Source organism: Amblyomma americanum, chromosome 1, assembly GCF_052857255.1.
Source record: "Amblyomma americanum isolate KBUSLIRL-KWMA chromosome 1, ASM5285725v1, whole genome shotgun sequence".
Lineage (NCBI taxonomy): Eukaryota > Metazoa > Arthropoda > Arachnida > Ixodida > Ixodidae > Amblyomma > Amblyomma americanum.
In genome coordinates, this window is record NC_135497.1 from 155,694,337 (window position 1) to 155,714,093 (window position 19,757).

At 44.6% G+C, this 19,757-nt stretch overlaps 1 protein-coding gene across 2 annotated transcripts in view; it reads right to left on the bottom strand.

The window, feature by feature from the left end:
* Window positions 1-19,250, bottom strand: part of Maf1 (repressor of RNA polymerase III transcription Maf1) — a 28,737-nt gene extending 9,487 nt beyond the window's left edge. The window contains exons 1-5 of one of the 2 annotated variants that reach the window (XR_013310931.1): window positions 18,408-18,978; window positions 15,784-15,933; window positions 15,539-15,695; window positions 7,151-7,395; window positions 5,605-5,698 (exon numbers count right to left, since the gene is read on the bottom strand). Coding sequence is in view for 1 of the 2 variants with exons in the window: in XM_077647419.1 (XP_077503545.1) it covers window positions 7,151-7,395; window positions 15,539-15,695; window positions 15,784-15,933; window positions 18,408-18,490 (635 nt within the window). In the remaining variant the exon portion in view is untranslated. Of the gene's footprint in view, window positions 1-5,604; window positions 5,699-7,150; window positions 7,396-15,538; window positions 15,696-15,783; window positions 15,934-18,407 lie in introns of both variants that reach the window. The other variant, XM_077647419.1, reaches the window with a different exon arrangement.
* Between the last annotated feature and the right edge of the window lie 507 nt (window positions 19,251-19,757).

The window sequence follows — 19,757 nt, forward strand, 5'->3', positions numbered from 1 at the left end:
AGGTCCCAATGGCAGCTGCAGATCGTGCTAAAACCGCGTTTGTGACCTCTGACGGCCTCACTGAATGCTTTAACCGCACTCTGAGGGACATGCTGGCTATGTACGTCGGTTCGAACCACACGACCTGGGACCTTATTCTCCCGTAGATTACATTCGCGAACAATACTGCTACGCAGTCTATGACAGGATTTTCTCCTTTCTTCCTCCTTTATGGCCGCCATCCCTCCGTTCCCATTGATACTCTTCTTCCTTACCACCCTGATGCATCTGAGTGCACCACCGTTTCCGAAGCCGCCAGGCTCACCGAAGACTGCCGCCAGATCGCCCGGTCGCTCACAACAGCTACCCAGTCCCTTCAAAAAACACGCCATGATGAAGATCAACGTCCCCAGCATTTCTCGCCCGGCTCTCTTGTCTGGCTGTGGATACCTCCCAGTACTCCGGGCCTCTCCTGGAAACTGCTCGCTAAATATCAAGGGCCATATCGCACCTTGGAGCAAACATCTCCAGTCAACTATATTGTTAAGCCCCTCAACCCGTCACCCGATCTCAGACGCCGCGGCCATGAGACTGTCCATATCCAGCGCCTCAAGAGATGCTACGACCCCGCTGTCTTGTCTGCCCCTAAAGTCGCCAGGATTGCTCCTCTTCTGTTCGGGGGCCATTGCAAGGAAGACGACGAGCATACGCGCGAGCCGCAAGGGCATCGCCTCGTGCACGTTCCTGGCTGGACTAGCTGACCTCCGACTGCTGTTGGCTCTGCTCCCGTTAAGAAGCTTCTCGGAATAAACCCCACCTTACACTTGGGAATTTTTGCGAAAACATCATATGAAAGTTACAACTTCTAGGATTTCACTGCTGATGGCCCCTTGAAGCAGAAATATATTAAAAGTGGGAGAATCATTACGAAAAAAATGATTACAGCATAAATGAATTGAGCTTATTCTGATAATATCTGAACGTCTATGAACCTCAAAACCGTGTGCAAATTAGCAGGCACGTACAGTAAATCAAGTGTAAAACTCAAAACTGCTCCATCATCTATGAATGCAGCATTACGACCACAGAAATTTTAGGCTGTTCTGCAACTAGTGCTAGCTTTTGCGCGAATTTATCTTTCAGCAGGCCTCCTATATGTCTGGGAGCTTACACTTTGGCCTTGCGTTAATAAATATGTTGAAGAAGACCGTCCAAGTAGCAATTCACGTACATTCGAGGCCACTTATAATGAACCCGATGGTCGTGCGGATTGTGTTCATTGTATGCGAGGTTTGCAGCAAGTGGACTTATCATTTTAGTCAGAAATATGAAGTCCAACGAAATTAAAATTTATTTTTTATAAAGTTATGCACATTGGCTTCTTGAAAGCAGACTATATCACAGCGCTTTCCAAGCTTTCAAGAAAGTCTCATGTTCCTCGCAGAGGTGCTAAGAGCTAACAATTAAGGTTTTCTGACAACTAATTATTGTTAAATGCATTCGCTGCAACTAGTGGCAGGTCAGCCCCCTTGTCATCATCATCACATTTCCAGCTGTTGGGTAGTGCTTGTACTTCACGTACAATGGCTTCGTCAGTGTATGAATTTTCGATGCCCACGTCATGGTCCGCACCACCGATGTCATCTCAGGCGAAATCATGTCCAGCCATCTGTGCATCAACAACGCGTTGCTACAAATCCACATATGTCTAATCAAACGGACGTTGAGCAGTCTTCTCAGTTATTCCTAGGCCATAAAGCATGCTTTATGGAAGCAATTCCTGACGCAATCTGCAGTCGTTCCCATCCATACGGCCCTCATCATTCCAACAGCAGCGAACAAGGATATCCAAATGGAAACATCACCAATCTGGTATGTGAACTACTATCAGCATGAGCTGAATGATAAGACATCTTGAGCGTCTAAATGACGCCCATGTCCAGTAGCTGGATCTTGCACTTGGCACTTGGTGGCGGGAAGAACGTTGTCACCACAGCCAGAGACGGGAACAGGTAGCGCATTGCAAAGTTGTATTTTTTTTTTTTTTTTGCTATGTCGTGCTCGAACTCAACAGGCCACTCGGTGAGGAAATCATGCTCAATATCCACTGCACCACTGGAACTGATGCCTGGTCGCACACTCATTGCATGAAAACAAAAAGTCACGCATTATCCAGGCCTTTGTTTTCAGCCTGTAGCACATGAAAACGTAGCTACCAAAGCATCGCAGTGTGCGAGACTAGCCGATGGCAAAGGGCCTGCTGGTCACTGCCATTCCTCCTTATGCACATTAGGTGCACGAGGACACCAGTGCAGGTGTCACCTTTCAAGGCATGCGTTTTCGATGGCAGCATATGGTTAAGCTGTGATGTTTTGTTGGCTACGTCTCGCCTTTTTTAATCGCATTTTTGGGTTCCCATGTTCTTTTTCGGGAAAGGTGTTACGGGTTCCCAGAGACGCTCTTCCATCTCCAAGGTTACAGGAAGTGCGAGTTTTTCGACAGTGCAGCCGAGTTTACAAACACTCCTCATTCATTCTAACCGAGCTACGCCGCCACAGTTGTTTGTTCTGAGATGCAGTCTCATTGCCCTAATGTATTTTTTGACAGTACCACTACTCTTGTTCATAATAAGCGAGCGTTTGTTATAACTGATGCCATTACAAGTAGGCTGGACTGTATTTATGAGAGCAGAAGTGAAAATGAACCACATTTTTACACTGTATCACATTTGATACACTAGGCATTACAAAGTTAAGGATGCCACCTGCTCTGTCCACAACATTCAACACAATCCGCTCTGATATGTAAGAAATTTCTGTACATTTTCCACGACAACTTGCCGATTTGTGCTAAATCCCTGCTTCACACTTGCCTGGCCCCATTGTTCAGAATGAGCAACAGGTTAAGAACTGTCTAGAGTCCTCTATACGATGAACTTCTGCTCCACAATCCATAATCATTCAACGTGCGGAGGTGGAATTTGCCTAACTCCAAAGATGCAGCGCCACCACTTCCGGAGGGCCAGGCCAAGTTTGGCGGTTTTATCACTGTTTCAGACATTGTTAGTTAACCATAGGAATTTGTTCACATTACTACTGATAAGAGTGTCATCAGACCGAATAGTTTCACTCTTGCCCTGATCAATTCTGATAGCAGTTGATGCCAAGAAGCATACATAAGGTATTTATTAGAATCTAGGCCAATAGTTTTTAAAAACACTAGATATGAAACTGTTAGGTCGGTTTAGATTCGAAGATTTTGTCAATGTAATCACAAAATACGACGACAATGCATAAAAATGAAAGAAAGTAGCATGCAGATGGCACGGCACGCCCATTTAACGCCAACAGAAGATGGCACAGTAGCCGTTAAATATCCGTAGCCGATGCTGATAAAAAGCACACACAAGCATTGGCTGCCATTTTGACCTCGTTTTCTCTTCATGTGGAGGCGCAGACACGTGCGGTAGTGCAAGTTTTTTCACCGACATCATGGCACCAAGCAGACAGTGTCAATATTGCCACACTACTAACTCCTATAGAGGCGCCGTATCACGGCTAAACAGTGTTACCTGGCAGTTGGCAAGCCTTGAGCCATCTCGGGGCTAGATGTTTCCTCGGCTTCATCTCTCGAGCTGCCTGCTGCCTTGTGTTCCAACAGCATCTTGCGCGTACAAGTAAACCAGCCCTGTGTACGTCAACTGTTCCTCGGTGACATATTTGGTGGAGGTGCTGGGTAACTGTCTATGTACGCTGACCTCGAGGACACTCTTGACGTCAGTTCTCAACGCACGGCTACAACACCCGTCCACAAGGTGAGCCGCCGCCTGCGAGGCCTACAACCAGAGTTCGGCCAGCTCACAAGATCAGTAAGGGCCACGACGGCCGCTACGGCTAGCCAGACAAGTCAGCATTCCGGGAATGCCCCGCCGTTCGTCCTTCACACGTCTCGGTCGCCCCCATCATTCCACAGTGAGAGGCTTGACGTCGAAGACTGGTTGGTCAGCTTTGACCATGTGGCGGGCTTCAACGAGTGGGACGGCGAGCGCAAATTACGGAATGTGTACTTTGCACTACAGGACTCAGCCAAGATGTGGTATGAGAACCACGAAGCTTCCTTCACTAACTGGGAGATCTTTCGGCGAGAGCTTTTGGCCACGTTCAACACCAGCAAACGAAAGGAGAAGGCTGAAATCGCCTTGCAATCGAGGTCGCAGCAGCTGAACGAGAGCATCGCCATGTTCATCGAGGACATGACGTCACTCTTCAATTGCGCCGACCCTGCTATGCCCGAGGCCAAAAAGGTACGCCACTTAATGCGCGGCGTAAAAGAGCAATTGTTTGCCGGACTGGTACGTGACCCGCCAAGAACGGTGGCCGACTTTGCCAAGGAGGCAACAACCATGGAGCGTTCTCTGCAAGAATGGGGCGCACACTACAGCCGTCAGGCTAGTGTAGCAGCCGCTCACCATTGTACGCCCACGTCGCTACACACTGAGGAGCTTCGAGAGCTTGTGAGGAGCCTGGTACGCGAAGAACACGAGAAACTTCGCTTCGAAGCTCCACAGGCCAGCGTCGCTGCCATACCGGATGTGGTCCGAGATGAAGTCCGGCAGGCTGTTCAGTCACCACCAGCTCTGCAGCCGGCGCCCTATGTGATGACATACAGTCAAGCGCTACAAAGCGGTCCTGGGCCAGTGAGACAACCCTTTTCCCCCACCACTCCTGTGCCTTCACTGCGGTACTCAACTGCAGCTGTACCCGTCATACCGCAGGAGCCCCGGTCAACCATGAGCAAAGAGCACGTTTGGCGTACGCCAAACAATATTTGGCGTACGCCAAACAATAGGCCGCTCTGTTGCCACTGCGGGGAGCCCGGTCACATCGTCCGCCACTGCCCCTACCGCAGAATGGGCTTAAGGGGGTTTTCACCTGACGCACCTCAACCACGCTACGGAGAACGGCCGCGGGACATCGAGCAGTACCTGTCCGATAACGTGCAGCCAACGACCTCGCAGCGACGCCAGTCCCGGTCGCCATCCCCAAGGCGGTTTTCTTCGCCAAGCCGCCCGTCTTCTTCTAGCCAGTTCAGAGGTGCGTCCCCACATAAACTGAAGACGGCGTCCCCCTGGGGTAGGGCCGCCGCTATTGGACCAAGTCAATGTAATCATAAAATACGACTCGCTCGAGAGCGCATCCGGCACCAGCAAGTTTTCGACGCTCGCTATAACCTCCGCCACCAAAATGTGCGTTACCAGCCCGGCGAAGAAGTCTGGGTGTGGAGCCCAATCCGCATGCGAGGGCGCTCTGAGAAGCTTCTACGCCGATACTTTGGCCCCTACAAGGTGCTCCGCCAGCTCAGTGAAGTCACCTACGAAGTTCTTCCCCAGGGAACCGTTCGCTCTTCTAGACGGCCGACCTCCGAAGTTGTCCACGTCGTCCAGATGAAGCCGTACCACGCCCGCTAGCCCCTCGAGCGCCTACACCGTACGCCAGACACATGCGACTACCCTTGTTGTCCTGACTCCCATTGCTGCCGCACCGAGGCGGTGTCTTTCAGAGAAGGGGAGTAATGCCACACTACTAACTCCTATAGTGGCGCCGTAATGCAGCTAAACTGTGTTACCTGGCAGTTGGCAAGCCTGGAGTCATCTCGGGGCTAGATGTTTCCTCGTTTTCATCTCTCGAGCTGCCTGCTGCCTTGCGCGTTCCAACAGCATCTTGCGCGTACAAGTAAATGAATATTCTTACTTATTTATCAGCACATAATACAAGTAAAAGCTTTGGCTAAAGCAGGAAATATGTGTTACAATTTTACAGGCAAGACAATTTAAAAGTAACCACAGCTGCTGAATGCTTGGCCTGTTGATGCATTTACACTAACCAAGAAACAAACAGTAGGACAATCGAATAACCTTAAAAGGGACAGTGAGGACAACTCTATCTAATATTTTTTTTTTTGTTAGTAAAATCCGATAGTTTGATATTTCGTGGCTTTGCTGCCGCTTGTCCGGCAGCAAAATATGCATTTATTGCTACGATATTTGGTTTTGAAGATGAAAAAAATTTTCCTGCCACTCTGATTCAAGCTTAGGACACTCTGATGATGAAATAGCCGAAAAGTGACGTAAACTGACATAAGCATGGACCCTACGATTACTAACAGTGAGCGGTACAGCCTAGCAGCAGCAGCCGAAATGAAAACTACAATCAGCCGTTGAAAGCCTCACCAGCCGTCGTTTCGTTCATGTTTGCACCACCATTATGATGGATACTGTTCCCGATCCCGACAATGAAATTCTCGCAAAAAAACTGTTGCCTGCACTTCAGTGACCTCAACCCCAAACAGCATGCGATGCTTTTGAGGGCTGAGGTGGCAGGTCTGAAGGAATCGGCAATGATGGCAGCAAACCAAGCTACTATAGTATGACAGGTGTCAGCGCTGAGCCACCATCACGAGTCATGAGTAGAGACCGGTAAATACAGACATATATAAATTCTGTAATAATAGTCTTTGTAGCGCTGGCTTTGCAGCCCAGCGTCTTGGTATGGTGACAAAGCAAACATGCCGAGCGGTGCGTTTGCTAACATGGCGACTCGTGCAACATCAGCTAGCCACAGATGTTCTCCTCATCGCAGGTGTGTGGCACTTTGTCCGGGGAGCACTTACAGGGGCACCTTGAGTTCCTCTGCTGCTCCATACTTGTAAATTGAGGCACGTCAACAACGAAACCACGCAGGCACGCAAAGTGAATAGCTGTGAAGCACCAACATACAGAACAGCTGGCTGCCTGTTGTGCCGCAAAGCATAGGTTTTCTTTGGCTTCCAACATTCAAGTTGTCTTTTTTCTGTTTTCCTTGTGTAATAAAAGTGCACTAGTGGTTTAAAAACAAAAGTTACATACTTCAATATCTAAAACGCGCAACCTTCATACACCTTCATGCGTTTATGCGTGTTTGTCAGCCTCAAAGATCCGTAGCTTTTTCGGGTATTTCATCATCGGGATTTTACTTGTGAGATTGGCCTGTGACGGCGATATCTTAGCTCTTTTCTACCTTACGAGAGCCTTGTTTTCAGTAAGAGTGGTGTTTTTGTGATTAGGAGCTGGTATTCTATTGATACAAGCCAACTTAAGTACATCAAGGCTTAAGGACATCAAGGAGCTGCTTACCTGACTGCATGGCAGGTGAAAAAGACTATGCGTTTCAGTCTCCGATTGTAGAAGAAGAAGTTGAAAGACCACAGGCATCCATCTTCCCCATAAGGATCTGAGGCAAGGTCTGGATTATAACTGAAGATGTCGCAGTCAGCCAATGAGATTTCGCTGTCCACAGCTGCCCAAAGGCGGCCTCGAAGTGCACTATATGCCTGGTTAGCTGTGGCAAACAGGTTGCTGTCCACCGTGTTCATCACCCACTGCAGGTCAGAGTAAGAAAAGTTGTCAGTACTAGAGGTATCATGAGTAAATAGAACCCACTTAAAATGAATACAATGAGACCACTGAAAGTTACATAAAACAACTGTTTCAGACCACACTGGTATTAAATGGTATTAATAAGCCCTGGTGTGCTTACTAATACCACACCTAGAAGATAAGTCCTAAAAAATGAACAAGCCCTGCCTTACCAAACTAATCCCTTCACACACGTGTCATCCCTTCTAAACCGGCGCATTTCCGCAAAATGATGTTGCCTGCTTAAAGTTGCTCACAAATCACTGACTACAGTGACGCTACAAGAAAAACTGCACCAAGGAAAGAGCAGCGCCACATGGCACTGATTCTTCCTCACGGACAGCCTCCTTGCTATTACTGTTGGCAGCAAATAATGAGCATTTCCCAAAAGTTACTTTGAACTTTTTCTTCAAATGATTTTTTTTTACTATCCACTCTTCTTAAAAGTTAGCTGCATTTTCTCAGGGGCCCATGTAGGTACCCTTGCAACTGTCACTGGCTCATGTCCATACTGAATGAAATGATCAGGTTTGTTGGTGGCAGCAGTTACTCAGAGGCAATGTACTGTTGAGACCCCACGTAAAAATATTAAGCCTAATAATGGTTTGGTTTGGTTTAAGGAGGTTTAACATCCCAAAGCGACTCAGGCTATGAGAGAGTGGAGGGCTCCGGAAATTTCGACCACCTGGGGTTCTTTAACGTGCACTGACATCGCACAGTACACAGGCCTCTAGAATTTCGCCTCCATCGAAATTCGACCGCCGCGGCCGGGTTCGAACCCGCGTCTTTCGGGCCAGCAGCCGAGCGCCATAACCACTCAGCCACCGCGGCGGCCTAAACCAAATAATGGATCATTTTTAGGCTATCTACAATTTGGGATAAATCAAGGCCAGTGCAACAAAAGCTTGTAATAAACAAAACATCTCTGAAAATGTAACAACACACAAGCAAAAGACCATGACTTGTCTCTTTGCCTTCTTCTCCTTCATATCACTCCCGTTTTCATTCACTAAAGCATCTAGCAAGACGGCAGCAGCTATGTGTCTGCAATACAGGAAACCTGCATTAGTTGTGGCAGTAGTCAAAAGTAAATAAAATGTAAATGGAAAGAAACTTGGTCAATGATCACAGCAAGGAGCCAGAGCAAAACTTATTGCCTATAGCATGCGCAGCTACTGAAACAATATACCAGGCATTTCAGGGAAGGTGACCACTAATTTTTACTAATAGGGATTTTCGAGGTAAACAAACTTTTTGCAGCATGGTCATATCAGTGTTGACGGACATCAAAAAACAGGCGAATCATGTTAACTAGTAAAGTGGTTAACTAAATTTTAATAGTAAACCTTTTAATATTATCTACTGATAGGCACCTGATTGCAATTAGCGATTTGTAGCTGGCCGTTAGCATTAGCCACATCAGTTTTTAGAATTTCGAAAACACGATTACTGTTACCGCTGTGGCTCAACTAATTTCGGCTATGTCGTGCCAAAATACATGTTCTATTGGGAAGCATGCCGGTAAAGCAACCCCTTCAGGACAAGTAACTAGTCAAAATAGCCTATTTTTGTCGAGCCATAGCGCCAACGGTAATTCTAAAAACTAATATAGATGCTACTAACGGCTGGCTACAAATCTCTAATTGCAATCAGGTGCCTATCGGTAATAGTTACAAAGGGAACTGTTAGCATTCAGTTCATCACTTTACTAGTTAACATCATTCACCCATTTTTTTTAGACGTCCGCCAACACTGAGATTACTATGCCGCAAGAAGTTTCTCTTTACCTCAAAAACCCTATTATATTTAAAAAATAGTGATAACCTTCCCTGATACACCTTGTATAATGAAAACTTCAAGTATTATATTTAAGAAATAGTGATAACCTTCCCTGATACACCTTGTATAATGAAAACTTCAAGTATATTTTTTTCAGCACAGTGATCTCAGTGGCTATGGCCTTTTTCTAGTGAGCACAAGGTCACTGGCTCAAACCCAGCCGTGGCGGTCACATTTGATGCAAAAATTTTCATGCGCCAAGAGTTAAATGCATGTTCAAAACCTCTAGGAGGTTGTAATTGCATGCTTCATACTCCAAAACACAGAGAAGCTTTAGCAGATAAAATCTGAATAATAAATTTGACTAAAATACTTGAAAAACGTGACATTACTCAAGGCAACCGAAGTCCTCACCAGCCCACAAAACAAAGCTGTGATAACAGCTTATTTGTAAGCAACCATTAATGAGTGAAGAGCAGGAAAAATCTTTCCCCTAGACTGCGTATATTCCACAAGATAGCCAAGTGTATGTTCAATACAGAATCAAATCTGAGGTGGTATACTACCAATAGCCTGGATGTCATCCTCAGAGATTACGATTTCAACAAGTAGACACCAAATTTTGAGGGCACATAAAAATAGCTGAAGGCTGTCTGCAGGCACAAGGATGCATACACGCAAGTGTCAAAAGTAAGCAAGATATAATACCCCTATCACACGGCCAGTTTCAGTGGCCATCGAGTCGAGAGCCTTTGAGATTCTCAATCGCTATCGAATTCAAAGGAGTTGTGTCGCTGCCACATGGCAAATCTCAATTGCCATTGAAATGGTTCTTAAGTCTTTAGCGAAGCTTGTGTGGCGCCACAATCACTACGCTCGGTTTTGCACAAATAACAAAAATATTTTTATAAACCTTAACTAAATGTTGAAATACAAGTTTTTTGGGGCAAAGGAGGCTTTTAGTTATTAAAGACCAACTGCGTTGTCTTGAAAGACACTGTCTTTTGTACGATTGGCTGTCGCAGTTTTGTAACACTCCGGCAACACTGATACCACTGATGTTTCTGTTGTCTGCAATTGAGAGTATAAAATTGTCTGGCTGCTATATAACCTGGCTGCCATCGACGCCGCAGGTCATTCACTGGGGAGCGATCTGCGACTACGGTTCGGCTACCTTCCAGAGCTAGCCAGCAACCCATCTTTTGTCCAAGTAAAAGGCACATCTTTGTACCCCCTTTTCCACAAATACTGATTGTGGGCTGCTAGTCTCAGATCGCTCCTTGGGTTATGGCTCCCACTGTTGCTGTTGTCGCTAAAGAACTCGAGGAACTTAAATTATCCTTCGAAGCAAAGCTGAAAAATCTCGCTGATGTACTTGACACTGTCAAAAGCACCGTTGCCTTGCGCAGTGATGATACTGTCAAGGAACTTCAAACTGAGGTTGATGAGCTGAAAAACTCTCTTGAATTCTTGAGCAACGAGTTTGAAACCATAAAGAATAGGAACGCCGGTCTTGCTGCCGAGAACAAGAAACTACAGGAGAGCAATGAGGCCCTCGTGCGCAGGGTTGCCCACCTGTAACAATATTCGCGTCTGAATAATCTTGAAATCAGAGGTGTCCCTGTTACTCAGGGCGAAGACTGCATCCAGATCGTTGAGGATCTCGGCAGCGAGATTGACTGCCCCGTAAATTCAGAAGATCTAGATACCGTGCACAGGGTTCCAACTTGCAACAAGAATGAAAAAAACAATTGTTCGTTTCCTCTCACGAAACAAGAAGGCGGAATTCCTTGCAAAAGCTAGGAAAACTCATCCTACAACGACATGCCTGGGTTTCCCTCAAACGCAGGAGGCTCCTGTTTATGTCAATGAGCATCTTTCACTTGATAATAAGGACCTTTTTTCGAAGGCGCACAAGCTAAAGAAGGAAAACAAATGGGCCATCTTGTGGACATCGAACTGTGTTATTCTGGCTAGGAAGGAGCAGAACAGCACAGTCTTTCGGATAAATAATGTAGGCGACCTTGACATTTTCCGTGAATAGACATACTGGTTCTGACGTTCTACATATTTCTAACCACCATCATGGCATCATTTTCCCGGAAGATGCTCATTCTATCTTATCCGAATCTAAAGGTCTGTCTGCCATCCACTTCAATGCCCGTAGCCTACAGAAGAATTACGATAACATAACCGCTATGCTTACTTCCCTTCAGCATCAATTTTCCATCATTTCATTTTCTGAACCCTGGCTATCATCCCTTGATAAAGAGTGGTATGCTTTTCCTGGCTATTCATGCGAATACACCCACCGTGTTGATAACCCCTATGGCGGTTCGGCTATCTACATTTCAAAGAACATTGCCTACAAAAGACGCCTTGATTTGTGCTTGAATGTGAACAAATGCAAAACGGTTTGGATAGAAAATGACTGCCGATCTACTGGTGACACACAGAAGGTTATACGCGGCGCTATTTATAGGTCCCCTTCAAATGATGCGTCTGAATTCTGCTGGGCTTCTGAACTAGCACTCCATAAATTATCACTCGAAAATAAAAATGTCTTCATTATGGGCGACTTTAATATCAATATGCTTGACATAACTAATCCCCTCTGCGTCGACTACACTACCTGTTTCTACAGCTACGGTTATGCAAACTTAATTAGCACCCCTACGCAATGTACTGACCATGGTTCGCATTCATTACTTGATCATATTCTCTCCAATTTTCCCATTGCTCCTCCGGTTGGTGTGATAAGAGTGTGATGTCACTGATCATTTCCCGGTATTTCTTTACGCGCTATCATCTCGTTGCAGTAACTACAAGTCTACTAAGAAGTCAGTTTTTGATACTGAAAAATATATTGAAAGCATGTCTAATACTGATCTTTCATACATTTTGGGTCTCTTGGACCCAGAAGTGGCTGTACATGAGCTGTCGAAAATAATTACATCAGCAATCAATAAATGCACTTCGCTCCAATCTTCCACGAGAAAATATAATACCTCCGTTTCCCCGTGGATAACTACTGCTTTGTTAAACTCTCTGAAGAAAAAAGAAAACATGTATAAGAAAACTAAATACCAGCCGTTCAATCTTCGTCTTAAATTGAGATATAAAAGGTATTCCAGTATACAAGCATCGCTTCTAAGGAAAGCTAAACGACGCTTCTATGAAAACCAGTTATCTAGACATACTAACAATTCTAAGCGAAAATGGCAGCTTCTTGATGAATTTCTGAACATTCATCAGTCGCCTAATGCTGTTAAATCTATTTTATGCGGTGGTGTTATTTTATCGGACCCTAAAGAAGTGGCGAATGCATTTAGCAACTATTTTTTCAATTCATCTAATTATCCTCTCTCCTCGTTGTGCACACCTTCTCTTGAGCGCTGCCCTCATTCATTCTTTCTTATCCCCACATGTCCAGACGAAGTTCTATCCGTAATTCCTAATTTAAACACGACCGGCCCCGGCGTCGACAATATCCATGGAAAGCATGTGAAAAGTATCCGATCACTGCTTGCACCAGTCCTCAGCCACATCTGCAACCTCGTTTTTAAATGTGCCAGTTATCCCAAGCAGCTAAAGATAGCGAAAATAATACCGGTCTTCAAAAAAGGTGATCCAGCTCTGCCGAATAATTATCGACTAATTGCAATTCTTCCCTTTTTTGACAAGATTTTAGAAAAATTAATTGAATTGAACACGGCTTTCACCGCAGACTATCTACAGATACTGCCATAGCGTCTCTCATAGATTACGTTAGGTTGGCTATTGATAAAGGAATGTTCTCAGGAGCAGTATACATATATTTTAGTAAAGCATTTGATTCCATTTAGTTGAGCATTTGATTTCACAAACTGGAATCATACAGTATCACTGGACCTCCACTAATGATCCTGAAGGGCTTTCTATGCGACCGAGAGCACATAGTCACTATTAACGATCACGCATCTAACATAGCTGTAATTAACAAGGGTGTTCCACAAGGTTCTATTCTAGGCCCTGTATTGTTTTTACTTTACATTAATGATTTACCGTCCTCTTTAAAGAATTGCAATAGTATACTGTACGCAGATGACTCTACCATGATATCATCGCACCAGGACATTAACCAGCTCATACATAACCTACAATATGACCTTAATTCTCTTGAGAGCTGGTGCCACATTAACCGCCTGTCCGTAAACGTCACAAAGACATGTATTCAGATTTTCCATCCCCCTCAAAAGCCATTGCCTATTACACCACTACTATACCTCAATTCTGCCGCTATTTCGTCACAAGATCGAGTTTCATTTCTGGGTGTTATCATTGACCCTCACTTAAAATTCCATCATCATGTAGCTGAAACGTGCAAGAAAATTTCGTATGGGTTACGCGCAATAATTAAAGCCCGAAGCTATTTCCCAATCCAAACTTTATTATCCCTTTACTACGCATTCATCCACAGCCACTTAAACTACGGTATCTCATCTTGGGGAATACATATCATATTCATCTCTGGCCTTTAATAAAACTGCAAAAGCAAGCCATGCGCATCATAACCTATACCGCTCGAATGTCACCCTCACGCATTTTATTCATAGATTTAAACGTTCTACCTACGTCGGCCCTTTATTTTTACAACATTGGTATCCTATTCTTTAAGATTCTGCATCATCAGATCCCGCTAAGCATATTTTCACACGGGACGCTCATAAGCAACATCGTCACACGTTTTGCGCCGTTTTGCGCTGCGTAATAACTTTTTACTACCTAAGATCAGAACTAACAACAGGAAGCAATGCCTTAATTTTTCATCCATATCATTTTGGAATTCTTTGAACTTGGACATCAAACAAACTAATACGCTTTCATTGTTCAAACTCAAATTAAAGCTTTTCCTTCTTAATATGTGATTTTCTTCTTTTTTGCTATTGATCCTATGTATCGCGACATCTGTGAGTGTTTTATTGTACATTCTCCTGCATTATATTCTTTATATTTAAATATTTCAGTAACTCATATTTCACTACGTATTCATTCTCTGCATCGCTAATTAATGTGTTGTGTATTTCTTATCTTGTTGCTTATTGAAATTTATTGTCATAGGAGGTCCCGCCCGCGGTCTTGTACCATGGGACCTCTCGCTGTATACGTTTGTAACCTTTTTTTTTTTAATGCATTAATAAACTTTCAAACTTCAACTTCAATGAGTTTTGTACCAGACCGACACAATTTTTTGAATTACAGTACAGACTAATGTTTTACTCCTTAAATTAAAGTTTGAGAGGTTATTGTTTATACATGCTTTTGTACCATGAACATATCGTGCATGAAAGTGTGCGTTGGCGCTGCTCGAAGCAATGCTAGCAACCTTTGGTAACACTAAAAGGCCCTTCAAATTTCAATAGACTGCCGTGCTGCTCCGTTGACTTGACAGACTATTGACTCGAGCCATTGAAACCGCCCGTGTAGCAGCGCTCAACAGCCTTTGATTCGACAGACTTATCGGTTCGAGGGCCTTCGAAATGCCTGTGTGACGGGTATAACATTGTATATGGGCCATTCCATGCGAAACATCCCAGGCCCCAAAAGCAATCATCACCGATTTTGTTGAAAAAAATTCAGGTAATTGTTGATTATGTGAATACCGTTTTTCTAAAGTATTTTCGCAGGAAAAAAATTCTTTATCACGTAGGCGCCTTTCGAAGTTTTCACGAACACGTGAAAGTTGCTTGCAGGTAAATCATTTAAAATCAGGTGTGAAAGCAGATTAAACAACAAATTCAATTTTATAATTGCGTATGCATCATTCTTTGATGCAACGTCATTAGTGCCCCCATATAAGACTTTGCTGCTTTTTCTCGGTACAATAAGGAAGCAAAAAATTGTGCGTTTTCCGAATTTTTTTTTTACAAACGTCGTTCATGTTTCAGTCACAATAGATTTTTTCACCGTTCAATTGGCGGTAGAGTTGCTGCCAAAAATATTTTGAACTTTCTTTAAAGAGTATTTTTTAAGAAAATCAATCCAAAGTTGGCAAAAAGTGATGCTATGGCGGGCCATATTAAGATATGCCAACGTTAGGAAAGCAGCAAAACACTCTGCAGCAAAAAACTTAAGTTTAGGGCCTTTTAGAAAACATTCCAATCACTTATCACCAGGTGCCTGTAATTATTGGAAAAACATCTCAAAAGTCTCATTTTTACAGTGAACAGTTCTATGTCACTTTTACAGGTGAGCATTCCCTCTGATAACCCAAAATGCCAGTGGTGTCTTGGAGAAAAATGCAGCAGCAAATCACCCAAGAGCAATAAACACCAAAGTGGTCCTCACTTCCAAACTGGTCTCACGACTGAACTCGTCACTCTTGGCCTGACTGAAGTCATAGTCTGGATGAAAGGATGCATTAAGAGTGCCAATCAGGTGAAACAGAGTTTTGCGGCTGATGGTGTCGCACAAGTGACACTCTCCATCATCACTCTGACTCCGGCTGCAAAATAAGAAGGCAAAAGGGTAACAAGGCAATGTCACATGAAGCGCACACAACATAGCTAAACAAATGGAAGACGCCAACTAGCCTGTAAAGCTTGCTTGGGCTTTGCGACATGAGCGCACTTTGCGGTGGTGAAAGTGCCTGCAGATCATTTGGGCCACCACCTGCTTCAGCATTCATGGTCTTGAACAACCGCTTGTCACTCCCCACCATCTTACAGGAGTAGCTCTCAATCCTGGATGAGGGAATACCACAACAACTTAAATGCCATCAATATTTTGCAACACAAAGTGAACCATGCCTGCAAGTATGGCTGCATTACTGCAGGTCCACTACAGTAAAGCAGCCACACTTCAACACAACTGTACACAACTGCAGGAGGAGAAATTTGCTTTTGAACTAGGCAACAGCCAGTGGCAGATAAAACCTATTATCTAACTATCAATGCAGAAAAAGAATAGCCATGGTTTTCTTGCTCTTAAAGTCACATGCTTATGAACACGAATGCAATCATGCACTTCACCTCACTAGATGTCATCTAGTCAACCAGACCAATATCAAGTGTCATAATACTCACAGTAAAAATGTTTCTGAATGGCACCACCACTGCAATTAAGACCCAGGTACAGTCGAGCCAACTTATAATGGCAGCAGTTATAATGAACACTCGTTCATTAAGAATGAGGGTGGTGCTACCATCAAGATATGTATTAAAGCAATGGCACTGCATCTGAGGTGCAATGAACGACAGTGACAGCTCAACTCGGTTACACTAAATGAGAAGGCACAGTAAATTCAGCATCGCAGTCCAAAAACGTGTGCTCCACGCCAGCAAGGAGAAAAAAAGTATCTCCTAGCTTCCGTGACACACCCTCCTCCTTCTAAAACAATGTGGCAACCCCCAAAAAGCAATAAAAAGTTGGCACTGAAACCATCGGCCAAGCACGCACCAATGGGCTGCAGTGTCAGTCACTGCATGCACATGTACCAGTTCGTTTCTAAAGTGGATGCAGAACCATGGTGCACGCGATTGAGGAGACAGTGCTGGAATGTGTACACAGTCGGTGATCAACCAATTTCACCTATCCGAGTTTTTACTGCCAGTCACATGGTACGGCTTGCCGGTCCAGCCAGTCAAGCAATGAATGTGCTCCAATCTTCTCCAATTTCTGTGCTGCTGCTGGGCAGAAGCAGATAACAGGCAGTACAATTGATATGTTCTGCGCACAAGTGTGCTGCACTAGCTTCGTCACTGCATCCATACAACTTTGACGAAAGTCAGAGAAGCACAGGCTGGCCTAGCACCAAGTGCTATTCACGCTCATGTTGTAATCAGTAATATATTGTGTCCCTAAAGCAGCTAGTTGACAAATTATTTTGGCAAGAAGCACATGACCACACTGGACAGCTTGTAAAGACTGCTCAGGGCCTGCATGATGGAACAGACGTGAATAACACACCTTTTAAAGACATATACACCATGTTTGCCAGACATTGCATTATTTTCACTAAAAAGGAGTAGGCCACTCACTACGAACCTTGGACAAAATGAAAGCAATCCCTGCGACCATCAGGTTCATTATGAGTGGGCTCGACTGTATACCATGGCAACCATTTAATGAAACCTGAGCAGTTTGGTAAGCTGAGTTTTATACAACGGTGTTACTGTAAAACTTAGCTCAAGGACAGTACAGAAAGGGTGATTAAGCACATAATGATGCTTGCAACGAAACACGCACCAGAACATGTATACTTCATTCAAAGCCGTCTCTATGCAATATGCAATGTGGTAGGATATACTGAGCGCAGTTCCCACAACAGTGAGTCTGTGATGTTTGATTATGTATGGCCCGCTGTTTACCTGTGGCGGAAAACTAATACTCATGGGCATTTGCAGACAGCAAGGACCAATTAAATGAGTGAAAAGCACATATGCGGCTGCAACAGAGCAACAGTTGGCAATCCCTTTCGTTGAGGATAGCAAAATTTTAAGCGCGATTTGTTCACAGAAGGTAAGACGCGCGAGATTTGAGAGGAGTAGCTATCTACGAAGCACGTGCATTTCCAGACACGAACGCGTGTTCACCATCCGCAGGAACTATTACGCCAACCATTCCGGAACTAAAGGTGCCATTGAAAATATCGAATGCAGATTATTTAGCTGATATCGGTATGTACTGCATGAATCAATTTTAATAAAGCTGTACACATTCTTGCACAGTCACTGTAAATGTATAAATAACACTCTGCCACTTGCAGAGGTGTACTTGCACTGTGCACTGCAACCATGCGCAAGTTCCCGGGCAAACAATTTATTATAAAAACAGCACACGATAATGAACAGTCGAAACCGCCAAACAGATAGGCAATTTAGAACAGAAGCATCTGCATGAACATTCCAAATTGTGGGTTCTGGAAAATAAGTTTCCCTCGACACAGTCAACCCTTCGATTACTGCAGACCCCCGACTTCAGCTACCTTTCCTTACAGTGGGCCTAGTTCCTTTCACTGCTATTATAGTTTCTCCTTATAAGCAACCGCTCCCGTGGAAAGTGCGAGCTCCGCATGCGCAGCGTTTGCTGCACTGCTATCTTCCAAGAACCCTTCATACGCTGTTCCACGCATAGCACTAATCTATTGTCTAAAGCTTAACTACTAAGACTCCTAAACAAAGTTCCAGACTGAGCTGGACGTTCAGCATGCACCTACCTGCCAACGATCTTGCAATCGCCGGTCTCGAAGCACAACGAAGAATTGATGGCTTCGAAACGGCTGCTCTCCAGAAGCTTCATAATTAACTAAAACAGTGGGTGCACGTAATGAAAGCAACCTGAACAGCAATTCGTCGCGTCGCAGTCCGAATACAAAAAGAAGCCTAGGCAAGAGAGTTTTTCACAAAACTTCGCGGGGGTGCTGCTATCTTTCTACTTTTCTTCAGACTCTTCGAGCTTCCAGAACTTGTAGTAAGGCCAAAACTCTGAAATTTGGATCTAAGGCCAGCAATCATCACTTCTGGACGACAGGTGATCACTGTTTTCATCTGGGCAACAATGGCGTCTTGTTTCGGGTCAACTGCGCTGTCGTCTGATGCTGTGTCACCGAGTAGTCCCGAGAAATGGCCCTGCTCCGACAACGCAGAGAGGCAAACAAACTTGCGCTCCAACAAGAAGAAAGCACCTAGGGTACCCTTAAATAAAGCAAAGAGCTGCTGTTTACGTCTTTCTCTTGGCAGCCGCAATGCGCCGACGACCGAAACTTAAAATATTTCCCTACTCTCGTCACCAGCGGTGCCAGCGCCAATGCTTCGCCAGCGGCTTCGCCATCAGTTGCTAGGTTGTTTCCAGCAGAGATCTCTGCCAGTAGGAGGCAGTCTCAGCGGACTAAGAGGACAGAGCATGAAAAATATGTAACGAATATAGCTAGTAGGAATGCAGCTGTCATGAAAAATAGGGCACTGTGGAATTACAATAGATATGAGGTGGTAAGCGGGATCTGGAAAGGGGTGATGGTCCCTAGCCTGACCTTCGGTAATGCGGTCCTGTGTATGAGGTCAGATGTTCAAGCAAGGCTGGAAATTAGGCAACGGGGAGTAGGGAGGTTAGCCTTGGGAGCACATGGCAATACACCAAATCAGGGGGTACAGGGTGATATGGGATGGGCGTCTTTCGAGAGCAGAGAGGCTAGCAGTAAGATAGCATTTGAGGAACGATTGAGAAAGATGGAGGAAAAGCGGTGGGCTAGGAAAGTTTTCAGATACCTGTATATAAAGAATGTTGACACGAAATGGAGAAAGCGAACTAGAAAATTGACAAGCAAATATCTGGACAGCAGTAAGGGGGCAAATCAACAATTATCGGTTAAGAAAAAGGTTAAAGGAACAGAGAGAGCTTTGTGGAAAACAGGGATGCTGACGAAATCGGCACTGGAAACATACCGGACCTTTAAACAGGAAATTGTCAAAGAAAATATCTACGATAATTGTAGGGGAACTTCTTTGTTGTTTGAGGCCAGGACTGGAGTTTTGCGGACTAGGACGTATAGAGTCAGGTACCAGGAGAT